At 41.3% G+C, this 12,406-nt stretch overlaps 1 protein-coding gene and 1 pseudogene across 1 annotated transcript in view; one reads left to right on the top strand and one right to left on the bottom strand.

Moving 5' to 3' along the window:
* Positions 1–7,695, bottom strand: part of Stk26 (serine/threonine kinase 26) — a 52,903-nt gene extending 45,208 nt beyond the window's left edge. The window contains exons 1-2 of the mRNA XM_028887079.2: positions 7,357–7,695; positions 7,090–7,240 (exon numbers count right to left, since the gene is read on the bottom strand). Coding sequence (XP_028742912.1) covers positions 7,090–7,131 — 42 coding nt within the window. The 5' untranslated portion in view covers positions 7,132–7,240; positions 7,357–7,695. The remainder of the gene's footprint in view (positions 1–7,089; positions 7,241–7,356) is intronic.
* Positions 7,696–11,377: 3,682 nt separating this feature from the next.
* LOC114710161 overlaps positions 11,378–12,406 on the top strand; it is a 2,273-nt pseudogene continuing 1,244 nt past the window's right edge.

Below are 12,406 nucleotides of genomic sequence, written 5' to 3'. Positions count from 1 at the left end.
ATATGTATCTAACATGGGTTTAAAATTTTAGCTGTGGGTATTTTATTGATTGTTGTTTATTTTAAATGAGGAGCTGGCAATGTGGCTCAATGCTAGAGCACTTATTTAGCATGCAGAAGGCCATGGGTTCTAGCATGAGTGCTGCAGAAATTAAATGAATAAATAAATAATAATGAAATTACTTCATGGCATTCTTCCAAAGACATTGTTTTATGTACATGTGGTGGGAAGTCTTTGAGTCTTAACTATGAGAAATGAAAAATTTGTTGTATCACGCCTAATAATGATATTAGTTGTAACTCTCCAAATTCCATTTTCTAGCAACAAAGAGAATCAGTTATATCGCCACTCTTTCAGAAGACACAACTAAATCAAAAGTAGTATACAGATGGATGAAATTCTACTATTAAATTTCCATTTAGTTTAGTCATGAGTCCCTATAAAATATGAGCATTACACACTGAACTCTCGGTCAAAAATTCCTTAATACAGGAGAAAGAAATGCCTCAGTGATTAAGAACACTTGCTACTCTTTCAGAGGATCCTGGTTCGGTTTGGTTCCCAACACCTGTACGAAGGCTCTACCATCAGCTTTAACTCCAGGGGATCTACCACCTCTGGGGTACCAGGCACACATGTGGTGCACAGACAAACAAGCAGCCGAACACTCACACACATTAAAATAAATATTTTTAAAAATGCATTGATATGAATGAAATGATCAGATTCCAATGTGATAGCAGGGCTAGTAATAATGAAGCCTCAGAAAGTAGTTTAGGCAACAGGAGGAGAACAGAACAAAGACACAAATAGGGTAGGGATGTCCCAATGATGAGGCAAACAGTCCTAAAGGGGCAATGGAAAGGGTAACTCAAATGAAAGGGCAAGAGGACATGAGGACAGAGGAAGCCATCTTTCCCAAAGACAAAAATTTGCCTGAAATCAGTCCCATTTAGAAGGAAGGCCATGAGACTCTCCTTTTCTCCCAAAGGCCTGGGAAGGCAAGTGGATGACAGCTTTGGAGTGTAGACAGCTGATTAATTCTGAAGTACATCATGCTTGACATAATATATTATTCGTGAAATCATTTTAAAGAGTGTAAAGTCTCTATTGTACACATTTAAATGTGTCTTTATGGTCCACACAACGTAAGCATTCCACAACATGTTTAAAAAACATCCAGACATTAAAAAGTGGGACTAGTTTTATAGCATGTTCAATAGCCAACTCTGTGTATAAAGATTTATAGATGTATTTTTAATAACTATTATTTTTATTGATTATTATTTTATCTATGTAAAAACTCATAAATAATGGTATAAAGAAAAGTAAAATGCATGTTCCAGAACTTCACAAATGAACAACTTAGTTTTGAAGACATACACAGCTTATTATTTTTCCATATGTGTGTGTGTATGCATCCCGAACACTATTCCCATTACAGACAGACTGTCACACCCACCACCTATTCATGTGGTACTGCGGTATGAGCTCAAGTCCTCTGGTGACAAAGACTTTACCCACTGAGTCATCTCTCCAGCTCTAACAAACATATTTAAAGAAAATGGAAGGCAGGACATAAATTGGGCACTGCCTGCTGCTGACAGCAAACACAAATTGTGTGAAAATGGCTGGTTCTATAGCTTGGCACATTCTCAGGAAGTCCACAGAAAAAGGAAGATTGTGACCTTAAAAGTCAGGTAAGGTTTGGCCAAGAGGTGATTAGTGAATTGGAACTAGCGCAACAGATTCGATGGGATTTCTTGGTGGGAAGTAGTTAAACTAAGTTTAGACCTATAGAAAGCAGCCCAAAGCAGAAGAGACGGGAAAGTGAGCCTAGGGCTTTGGATCTGACTGGGGCAGTGGGGTGGGGTGGTCAGGATTTGATCTCAAGCCGGAGAGAGGTGAGATGGTGACAGTGTTGGCAGGGTGCACTGCCCACAGGAGCTCTAAGTATACTCCACAGATCACTCCATCGTAACAACCTCTCGTTGAGGCAAAGCAATGCAGCTTTTAGTATTCTCAATTTTGCAGACAATTTGTACAAGGTCACTGAATAAAAGAAAGGCAGAATAAAAGCAATACAGCACCAAAATGCTCACTGGCTCCTAAGCACCAGGCAAATTATAAGCTCTCATTTTCTATGGCTCAAGAAGACGAAGTACATTAAGGACTTTTTTTTTTTTAAATTCAAGTACCAGTTTTAGACCCTCCTTGCCATTCGATTCACGTGCTGTACTCTGTCCAATTCCCATTTACTGTCCCCAATAGCCCCCAGCCTCCAGACCCTAGTTTTGAGCCTTCAGACTACACCTACCCCTACTCCTCCCAGATAACAGTTGGATTGGATTATTTTGTTCCAGCTATTATCATTATAGTTAATGCTTTAGTCTCAACCTCTCAACACAGGGTTCCTAAGTTCAAGACAATGCTTCCAACCTCTTGTTACCTCACGTAGCAAATCTGCCTGATGACTGAGAAAGAAATGAGGAAAACATAACTCCACATACTGGAATCTGTGCCACAAGTAATCCCTTCACTTCAAGCTTCTGGGTGACAGTTAATAAAGAATTTGCCCCAGCTAATCACTCCTTCTTTTTCTTGCCATACTTTCTCATCCTCCCATCAAGCATCTTCACCTACAGCCAGTGTTTCCTGTACCACAAGGGCCTTCACTTCCACATATTCTCACTGACGTTACGGACTTCTTTCATCTTTTTATCTTTAAGTAAAATGCTGGGTTATATAGTAGATGCTCAGTAAACAATCAATGAATGGCTAAAGCTCCACTTCTACATCTCCAATCCTATGTTGGAGATCTTATGGTGTCATCCCTTTGCTACCTCAAAATCCACAAGCATGGAGCAGAAATCACTGGCTTCCTGCCAGGTCTGGTACTTTTGCGGTACATTCTTATTTCCTTCAGATGTACTGTAGTTATATCACTTCTTCTTTTGTAACTAGCTAATTATTAAATCTGGCAATGTCTTTTTTCTTTATGGCACCTGGGGATATATATGGAAGGCAAGCTGTTAATATAAGATCCATTGCATCTGCATGGCTATGAGTGTCCCACTGAAGTAGCCTCTGTAGACCAAACTGATTTAAATATCATAACTCTCCAGTACATTCATTTATCCAATATGGAGTTTTCTCTTCCTATACATAACTGTTTTTATTGGGTACCATTATACGGAAATGTTCAGTGGCTATTTCAAAGGCTAAAATCTTTCCATAGCATTCAAAGACCACCACAATCTGGTCCCGTTCCAGTTTCCAAAGTTACCATTAATTATTTCTCTAGAGAAATACGTTATCATCACCCAAATAATTTTATTCCACTTTCAAAGACTGTGTATGTGCACTGTGCATGTATGTTTAAACATGCAGGCGGGCCCTTAGCTATATGTGTAGTTATACCTTAGCTAAGGGTGTTTCTTCACTTGGAAATGTATACTCTAAATCCTAACAATACCGTAGGGTCAGCTGACCTTCTGGAAGCAGAGATCCATGGCCGGGCACCAGGCCGAGCTCCAGGAATCCAATTGATGAGAAAACAGGGGTTCTATGAGCAGGGGGCATTGAGATCATGATGGGAAAACATACAGAGACGACCAGCCAAACTAGTGGAAGTGTATGAACTGTGGACCAATAGCTGTGGAGCACCCATGGTACTACTGGACTAGGCCCTCTGGATAGGCAAGACAGTTGTTTAGCTTGAACTGTTTAGGGGGCCCCCAGGCAGTGGGATCGGGGCCTTCAACTCTTCTATTCATAAATGCTTTTTATACTTATAGAGGTAAGATCACAGACTTCGTATTGCTTGACAGTTCTTTAAGGGCAGGTCGTAAATATCTATATTGGTCCTTCCCAGGAGCCACTGCTAGGTTCATCAATGTCAGGAAATGTTTTTGCTCCTTAGTTAAAAGTCCTCAAAAGTGTTTATTAAGACTAAAATTTTATTTCCATTGGTATCTCAAACAGCCATTTTTAAGCTGTAGATACATGGGAGCTAATTTTAGAATTCTTTAAGTAAGAAAATTTATTTCTTTAGTGAGAGGCATAACACAAAGTTTAACAAACATGATAGCTGTTATACTCAGTTGAACAACTAAATTGATTCTCTCAGCTAAACATTATGAAAGACTGAAAATTGCTTTTGCATATTTGTTTAAAAACACTAATGCAAGCTTTAGCTTTAAAGACAAAAACAGGCTTTAAATCGCTAAAAAGTAAATATTTCGGTGGAAAGAAACAAGTTTATTGGTTTATTTTTTTTAAGGTTGTACTTTAAATGTGGTTAGGAGTACAGCTCCTGGGATGGAAAATTCCTTTAGTTACAAACCTAAAGAAGGGAACAAGTTAAATACAAAAATCATATCCTAGACATTGAGTATAATAGGACAAAAATGTTCATTACTACAGTACTGGGAAATAACAATATAAATTTTGAGGAACTAATTTCATAAAGGATGCATTTGAATTGGACCAGATGCTGAGCTGTCTTCCTGTACTCCAAGTTTCTCTTATAGTGTACGCTAGTGGCAACAGCGGTGTCTTTGTTTGAAAGTTTGCAGTGCTGGCTCTTAGTGGCAGGGCAGGTAGCTGGGCTTCTGCGCCACGTCTCTCCTCAGAGGGAGAAAAACACGGTAGAGAAAGCAATTTTGCTTTAATTTCTGGAAAACTCATTTCTCCCATCAATCTTCATAACGCTCCAACATAAACAGTTAAGAACGTACAGGCTGGTCAATCACTTCTCCCTGATTGGGGGAACTATTCCACATTAATTTGAAGAGCACATGGCAATCCAAGTCTTCTTGCTACTTAGCCTAAAAGTTGCTTGTTCCTAACTCTAACAAAACTCTGGGAGACAATTAGGGTCCCAAGATGTATTTCCACATCATATTTTTGCAAAAGAAAACAAAAGTATTGCGGGCTACAGGGTCATGCTACATACTGTGGATTTTTTTTTTAGGTCACTGTATAATTTCAAGTATGGGAAAGTTTTTTTTTTTTTTTAATGTTACAGCAACTGCTTCAGAACCACATCTAGAAAGAAAAATGAAAATAACTGAAGAATTTGCTGTTTCATTTAGATGAAGAGGGTGGCAAATCACTAATCACTGCATCTTGGCTAAAACTGAGACGCCTGCTCTATGCACCTAAGGTTTGACAAAGTAACGACTACTCTGGGAAGGCAAACCATGCAAGGCCAAGTTGATCATTTCAAACCCGTGATTCACATTTGAACCCACCTTAAGGAAGAATTCAAAATCCAAGAAATAGCCAGCTCAGATAATTAAACAAAGCAGGGAGCAAGACGAAAATGCTGAGCAGCAAGCAGTTCGTAAACCATCTAAATCAAATCAAGTCAAGACAAATGAAATAAAGACCAGAAACCACATAAATCAAATCAAGTCAAGACAAATGAAATAAGGACCAGCAACCATTTTCTCCTGAGCACACAGAGTTGCCCAGAATCACAAAGTTGATGAATGAGGGGCAGCACTGAGGATGTGTGTGTACGGGCGGGCAGGCGCCTGCACACAATGGATGAAGGAGCATGGAGCCCCTGAGCGACAAACCTTAGATATGTAAAGTTCCACCTCGTCACATAATAGAAAGCCGGGCATGCGGGGGAAAGTTCACACTTTGTTCCAGATCAGACAGAGCCAAACGTATGTAGTTCATACTGCAAACTACTACTTCTCTGGATAAAACCAAAGCTAGAACTGAATGAATGGGGTTTGGGGCAGAATAGTTAGGGGAAAGAGAGCCAGGGAATGAGAATGCATGAGAAAAAAGTTTGGGATACTGGGAAAAGCTTAAATGGATTAATACCATAAAAAGCCCTACTATTTCCTATTTCACATTTCTTTCCCTCCCCTTCTGTAATTTTATTAAATATAGGCAAACTTCCTGAGTCTCAACCCAGACCTGCCCTAAATGCAGGGTAGATGGATGTCCTACACAAATGGCCCTTTGAGCAGTAAGACTTGTTCTGAAATCACCTTTGTGATCATGCATAAAATGAGACTAATTTCCAAGGCAAAAGATGAAACCCATGCATCATGCAGTAAAACGAATCTCCAATTCACAAAGTTTTGATTCCCACTAGAAACATAAGCTATGCAATGTTCTAGACGTTTTCTAACTTGAAAAAAGTTTGTTTGTTTGGCTTAGCATATTTATAAGATCACAAGGAACCAGTTTCAGTGTTTTCAGTCTGTGACCTATTGTTCATAAAGGGTTTTTTTAGGCTACCGCGTGATGAGGGTCAAATGTAAACAGTTTAAAATCTTATAGTAGTTTTTTTTTTTTTTTTTAAAAAAAGATTTGTTAAAAAGTCTGTTGACATAGCTTCGAATAAGAAGTTGGGTCCCACTCAGTAGTCCTTTGCACTGGACAAAAGCTTAAATACATGTACTCAGCACTTTATGAGAGAGACAAGGAGATGGGCCTGGGAAGTCATCACCTAGGTACTCAGAATAGAAACCTGCATTCCTCATGGCACTATCCCCTGGGCCAGGTGGGGGAGCGAGATACAAGTTTGCCTTTAAGTGGCACTGAAAAGGAAAAGAAGTCATCTTGCTCTTCTCTCTTTGCACACAGGAAGAACCCAATTCAATGCCACCACCACTCCTGGTCTCGCTCCGCCCCAACTTCTGTGTGAGTGCCGTGTTGGGGGCACCGCTTGGGTGTTTTAGCCCACGCATTCCAAGATGCCTCCATCTCATCTAGGTTAAGTTCTGGGGCCCCCACCCGTGACCCCAGTCCTCAACCGTGCCTCGATCAACAAGCCGACAAGCACAGGTGCCTAAGGTTCTGGCCTATTTTTTTTATACGTGCCCCCTTCCCTGCCAACCCCAACCCCCATTTACTGTCGCGCCCCAGTCGTCCCAATCTCTCCCGTGCAAAGCACCTTCTAGCCCGGACGCCAGGAAACACCTAGAGCTTTACTTGGGGTCACCTGGAGAGAGAGCCCGCCCTGCCTTCAGGTTTGCCTGGTGGCTGCCCCTGGTCCCTGGTGCCCAGAGCGGGGCTCCGAAGCAGTCACGTGGGCGGCAGAGGAGGCCTGGGCTTTCTCACCTGCATCCCGGGCACTTGGACAGCCACCGGTGAGTGGGCCATGGAGGCGACTGCTACTTCGCGCTGCTTCTGCGGTAGTGGCGCCTTGGGCTCAGACTGGCTCCTCCTACAGGGGTAGCTCGGCTGCTCTCCCAGGCTTCTCGATCGGGGCCTGGAAGGACGCAGAGAAGTGGAGTTAGTGGGCTGGTGGCTTGTAGCCTCCACTCCCCCACCCCACTTGCTGGGAGGTGAGCAGTTCGCGGCACTGCTTCCCGGGACTCAGTTTACCTCTCAGACGCCCACCCGCCGAGGTCGTAGCCAACTGCGGAGCTGCTCCTCTTCCTGAATGTAGAGCTGTACGTGAGGCGGTGGCTGGGACCTGGGCTCCAGTGATGCCGCTCGGCTGCGCCTCGCCGCTTTAGGAAGAGGAGGTGGAGGCGCCCCAGCAACCCGCCCGATCGCCTAGCCTGGGAGGCGGTTGGGGGCGGTTCCGCAGTTGGCCCTGCCTCCACCCCACTGCCGGGCGGTGTCGGGGGAGCTGAGGCTTCAGGCTGCAAAGGGGTTTGGCTAAAGTAGCCAGAGTCAGAGAAGCTGGAGGATCTCTGGGGTTGCTGAGAGCAGCAGAAGCCCGGGATCAAGAAAATTGGAATACAACTGGGCCTGGAGAAAGAACAGAAGAGTTTGCGAGAGCAGGAGTAGGATGGGGGATATGAGGGCGACCCGGATGAACGCGGCCACGTTGCAGACAGGCTGGCAAGGCTGGGGTGCGTGTAGCCTCCCAGAGGTCTGGAGTTGCAAAAGTTTTGCTTGGCTCCCCCACCTGGCCGAGGGTGGGGCCACCGAGCCAGACACCTGCTCCTTCAAGCCTTAGGTTCCTTCCCTCTTGCTTTTCAGTTTTCTTACCCTTAGATATGCCTCAAGTCACTTTAACCTGAGTCTGTCCCTACCTTAGGCTATCAGTTGAGGAATGGCAAAGCTGAAACTCCTCACAATCTCTGCGTGAGTGAAAGAGAGGCAAATTGGAAAACGAATCACCTATTGGCAGAAAAATTAACGAGGATAACAGAGGCAAGGAGCATGAGATTAGATCTTTGGCAGTACAGATAGCTGAATTCAGCATACACAGCAGAGACTTCCACAACTCTTTGCCTTTTTCCAACTTCAGCTCAACTCCAGGAGCAAAGCAAGCCCTTTTTCGGGGACCCAATAACAACAGTGACAGTGATAATAACAGCAGTCACAGGGATCTCAGGGAAACACCTTTGTGAACACAAGAAGGAGCTAATATTCAAGTGTCAGTCTAAAATGAGAACACACCTTGCAGGTCGTTACGAACCTATGTATCCAACACACTGTGGGGAAGCTCTAAGTAGACATTCAACAAATGCTATTCTTCTGTTATCATTTTTCTCCAAGGAAAGTATTTGGTGACTGTCAACATGGTTATTACTAATAGAGTTCATTTTCGTTGGGCCAGAGACTTCCAAGTTCAGGCCTTGTGTTTTGTAATGAGTTACTGTGACAGGAGCCCACCTGGGTCACACTGCTCTCTCCTCACTGAACAAATAGCACAAAAGGTTCAGCCAAGTAAATATTTGACTCAAATATTGCAATTAAAAAGTGATACATCGGAGAATTCCAACTGAGGTTCCCCCGACTACTTACTACATTCTATATGGTCACTGTTTGCTTGGAAGGTTATTAAATGATGCCATTGCATCTTCCTAACTCATAGTTCTCCAAGTCTAAGTGTTCTCCATTTCTACCCAATGGCAGGCCCCAATCTAGTGTCTATTTCTCACTAGCCTAATGCACACTGTATACTAGCCTACCCGCAATGCCACTTACACATTAATGTTCCTAGAGATCTCAAAGGAGTTGGCTTGTTTGTTTACTTGTTTGTCTGTTTTTTTTTTTTTTTTGAGACAAGATCCCACTATGTAGCCCTGCCTAGACTAGAACTCTCTATATAGACCAGGCTGGTCTCAAACTCACAGAGATCTACCTACCTCTGCCTCCTGAGTGTTGGAACTGAAGGCATGTGCCACCATGCTGGGCTCAGAGGATTTTTTTCAAAGTGAAGATTTTGAAAATGCAAGTCTGGAGTTAGCCCAAGAATTTGTACTGTTAACAAGGTCTGAGACGAGGTGAGACAGACAGTGATTCTTAGATCATGTTTTGAGTTAGTAATGTGAATCAGGCTCCATTATTAGAGACCAACCTCAAGTAGGTCCACTGAACTTTCTTAGACCCACTATCAACTCGTCATAGCTCCTCTGTGCTCACTTTCAGAATCCTCCTGTGTGTACATGGAAGCAATATTTATACTATTGCTCTTTCTTTGTATTTCGGACATGGCATACCTTTTATTTGCCCATCAACCTTGCTAGGTGCTTGAGGCCAAAGATTCACCTTCTCTTCTATGAAAAATTGTCAAGAAGAACGGGAGCTCTCTGAAGGCAATCTTACTTGTTATTTTCTGCTGTATTTCCAGAGCCTAGAATGTTCCATGACACTGAGTAGGTCCTCAATAAGTAAATAAAAAAGTTAATTGAGTGAATGTGCTTCCTTATAAATTTGCTGATGTTGTTAGTTGTATTCTGGGGACACCATATTTTATTGTATTGTTATCAGGCTAAACTTGCAGGCACTGCTCTTGGTTAACCTTGAAATTGGTCACTTTTTTATATGTTATACCATTCCATTTTGGCCTACTGTGTTCTTTCCAGTTACTTACGTTTCATAACTACCCAAGAGAATGTTGTATAGTTCTAGTAAACAAGTGAACTCTAAACATATCAGAGAAATGACTTTCCTGACACCATGCTGGCCTAGAATGATGTAGTAAAATGGAAAAAGTAACACTAACCTTTGAGATCTAGACACTGAGACACTTCCTAAATGACACTGATGAGTGTTTTTATTTTAGGGATGCTGATCTTGTTTCTATTATTGGTAAAGAACATCTGGGAATTTCCTTGGGGCTCCTTATGGTTTTGCTTATCCTTGCTTTATATTGCATGTGTGCTATATGTGAACATATGCATAAAACCTTTTGAAACTATAAGTGTTTGAAAACTATACAAATATCATGAGTACCAGGACACCCCTGCACCACCACACACACAACACTACTTCTCATGGTTTTAATTGAAGTAAAATGGCAAATTACAGTATGCTTTTGATACCACACATCTACATGCACACACACACACACACACACACACACACACACACACACATGCATGCACACACACACACACGTGCACAAAATGGTTGAATGTTTTACTTCAAGGTGTCTGTCCAGAGTCTAACAATACAGGTTGAGTGTCTCTTATCTGAGTGCTTGAGAAAAGTGTTTCAGATTTCAGTTTTTCAAATATGGGGCTGTATAAACGAGCATCAGGTTGATATTCAAAAAATTTCAGAGCATTTTGTACTTCAAATTAGGGATCATCAACTTGTGTGTTACAATATATTACCACAGTTCAATGGAAAGTGTTCCATGAGGATAGACAATACATCTGCTACTTTTTGGTAGCCTCATAGGGTGTAACAGCACCTCAGACAGAATTCAGTACTTGCTTGATACATGTGACCTTATTTCTATGAATATTTAGCAGCTAGATAAATGAAGACTACGTGCAGAATTAGCGAAGCAAATAAATTCCATGTAAGTATCCATGAGCCCTCCAAAATTAAAAAAAAAATGAACATTTATCTGCACTGGTGAAATGGCTTAGCCAGTAAAAACACTTGTCAACAAGGCTGAGGACCTCAGTTTAGTCCCTAGAACCTAGATGGTGAAAGGAAAAAAACAACTCCAGAGAGTTGTCCTCTGATCTACACACGTTTGGTATGGCATGGGCAGGCCTACACACAAAGACTCACAAATAACTAAATAAAATTTAACATCTATGGATTGAATTTCCCAATATTTACCACACTTTCAATATTAAATATTTAACTTTCTCCATGTTTATAAATATTTAGTGAGTGGACTGATTCACAGCAAATATGTAGGTTCTCAGCTAAGAGCAATTTTTTCCCTCTGATAAAACATATTTGGGTATAATAAATAATGAGGGAATTGCTACCTCTCTCTAGTTGGCAGAGCAGAGGGGTGCATACAATTCCTACAACAAAGAATTCTCTCATTTGAAATGTCAGTGGTGCCAAAGCTTAAGAAACCATGTTCTACAATCTTTGTTTGAGGCACAACTAATCAAGTAACACACTTAGGAATCAGTGTTCTTTGGGTATTTTAGTCCAATGTGCTGTTTTTAATAAAAAAAAATCATGTGAAACCATGTCAAGTGGGTCCTATAAACAAAGCAATATTATTATGTTACCACTGTACCACAAGCCACCTATTCCCAAAGAGTGAACATAATAACAAGAAATGCAGCTGTTACTCCCCCTCCCATATACACAAGACTTGCAGATTTCATTTTAATATCAAATAGAAAAGTTTAAGGAAAATATTGGTTTGCTTAGAACATAGTGACTGAGCACATTCTAATGTACCAGGCATTATCTAAGAGTTTTCAAATACAACAATTTATCAAGACAAATGTGAGCCTCGAGTCCACAAAATTTAAAGAAAGGGCCTCACATTATGAACTTTCACATTTTAAGCCTAATGTCTATGTTAAAATATATAAAATGTGCAAAACGTAATGGCAAATGACACAACTGTCTGCATTTTTTAATTGTTGAAATATATTAAACCAAAGGAAATTACCTGGATTATTGTTGAAGCTTATTATCCAGTCATAGAAATATTTGGATTCATGCTATAAGCTATTGAGGTGATATTTTAAACTAAAACATTCAAAAATACTTTTATTTTGTTGTTGTTGTTGTTGCTGCTGTTTGCTTGTTTGTTTGTTTGTTTTGGAGACAGAGTTTCACTGTGTAGTCCTAGTTGGCCTGGATTTCACTGTGTAGATCAGGCTGACCTCAAACTCACAGAGATCTGCCTGCCCCTGCCTCCCAAGTACTGGAATTAAAGGCATTCACCAACATGCCCAGCAGGTGTTTTGTTTTGTTTTGTTTTTTTCTTTTTTTAATAAAAGCATGCTTGATATCTCCAATCTTCTCTTTGCTCTCTGTGGGTATCAGATTGGGAAGCAGGATATAATAGCTCTAACCTTTGTTCTCACAAGTATCCTGAGCAAAAACCTATGGAATCCATTCCGAGTCAGAGAATGTTCAACCTGTGTAATTGCTAAATTCTCCAGAACAACCTTGTACTTTTTGAGGCTTGCACAATAGCCTACCACAATATCATTTGTAAGAGAAAAGAAAGTATGCAAGACTCTGCACAGCCCAATGT

Source organism: Peromyscus leucopus, chromosome X, assembly GCF_004664715.2.
Source record: "Peromyscus leucopus breed LL Stock chromosome X, UCI_PerLeu_2.1, whole genome shotgun sequence".
NCBI classification, from domain to species: Eukaryota; Metazoa; Chordata; class Mammalia; order Rodentia; family Cricetidae; genus Peromyscus; species Peromyscus leucopus.
The sequence above is the reverse complement of the archived record's forward strand: the minus strand, read 5'-3'. Positions and strand labels throughout refer to the sequence as shown.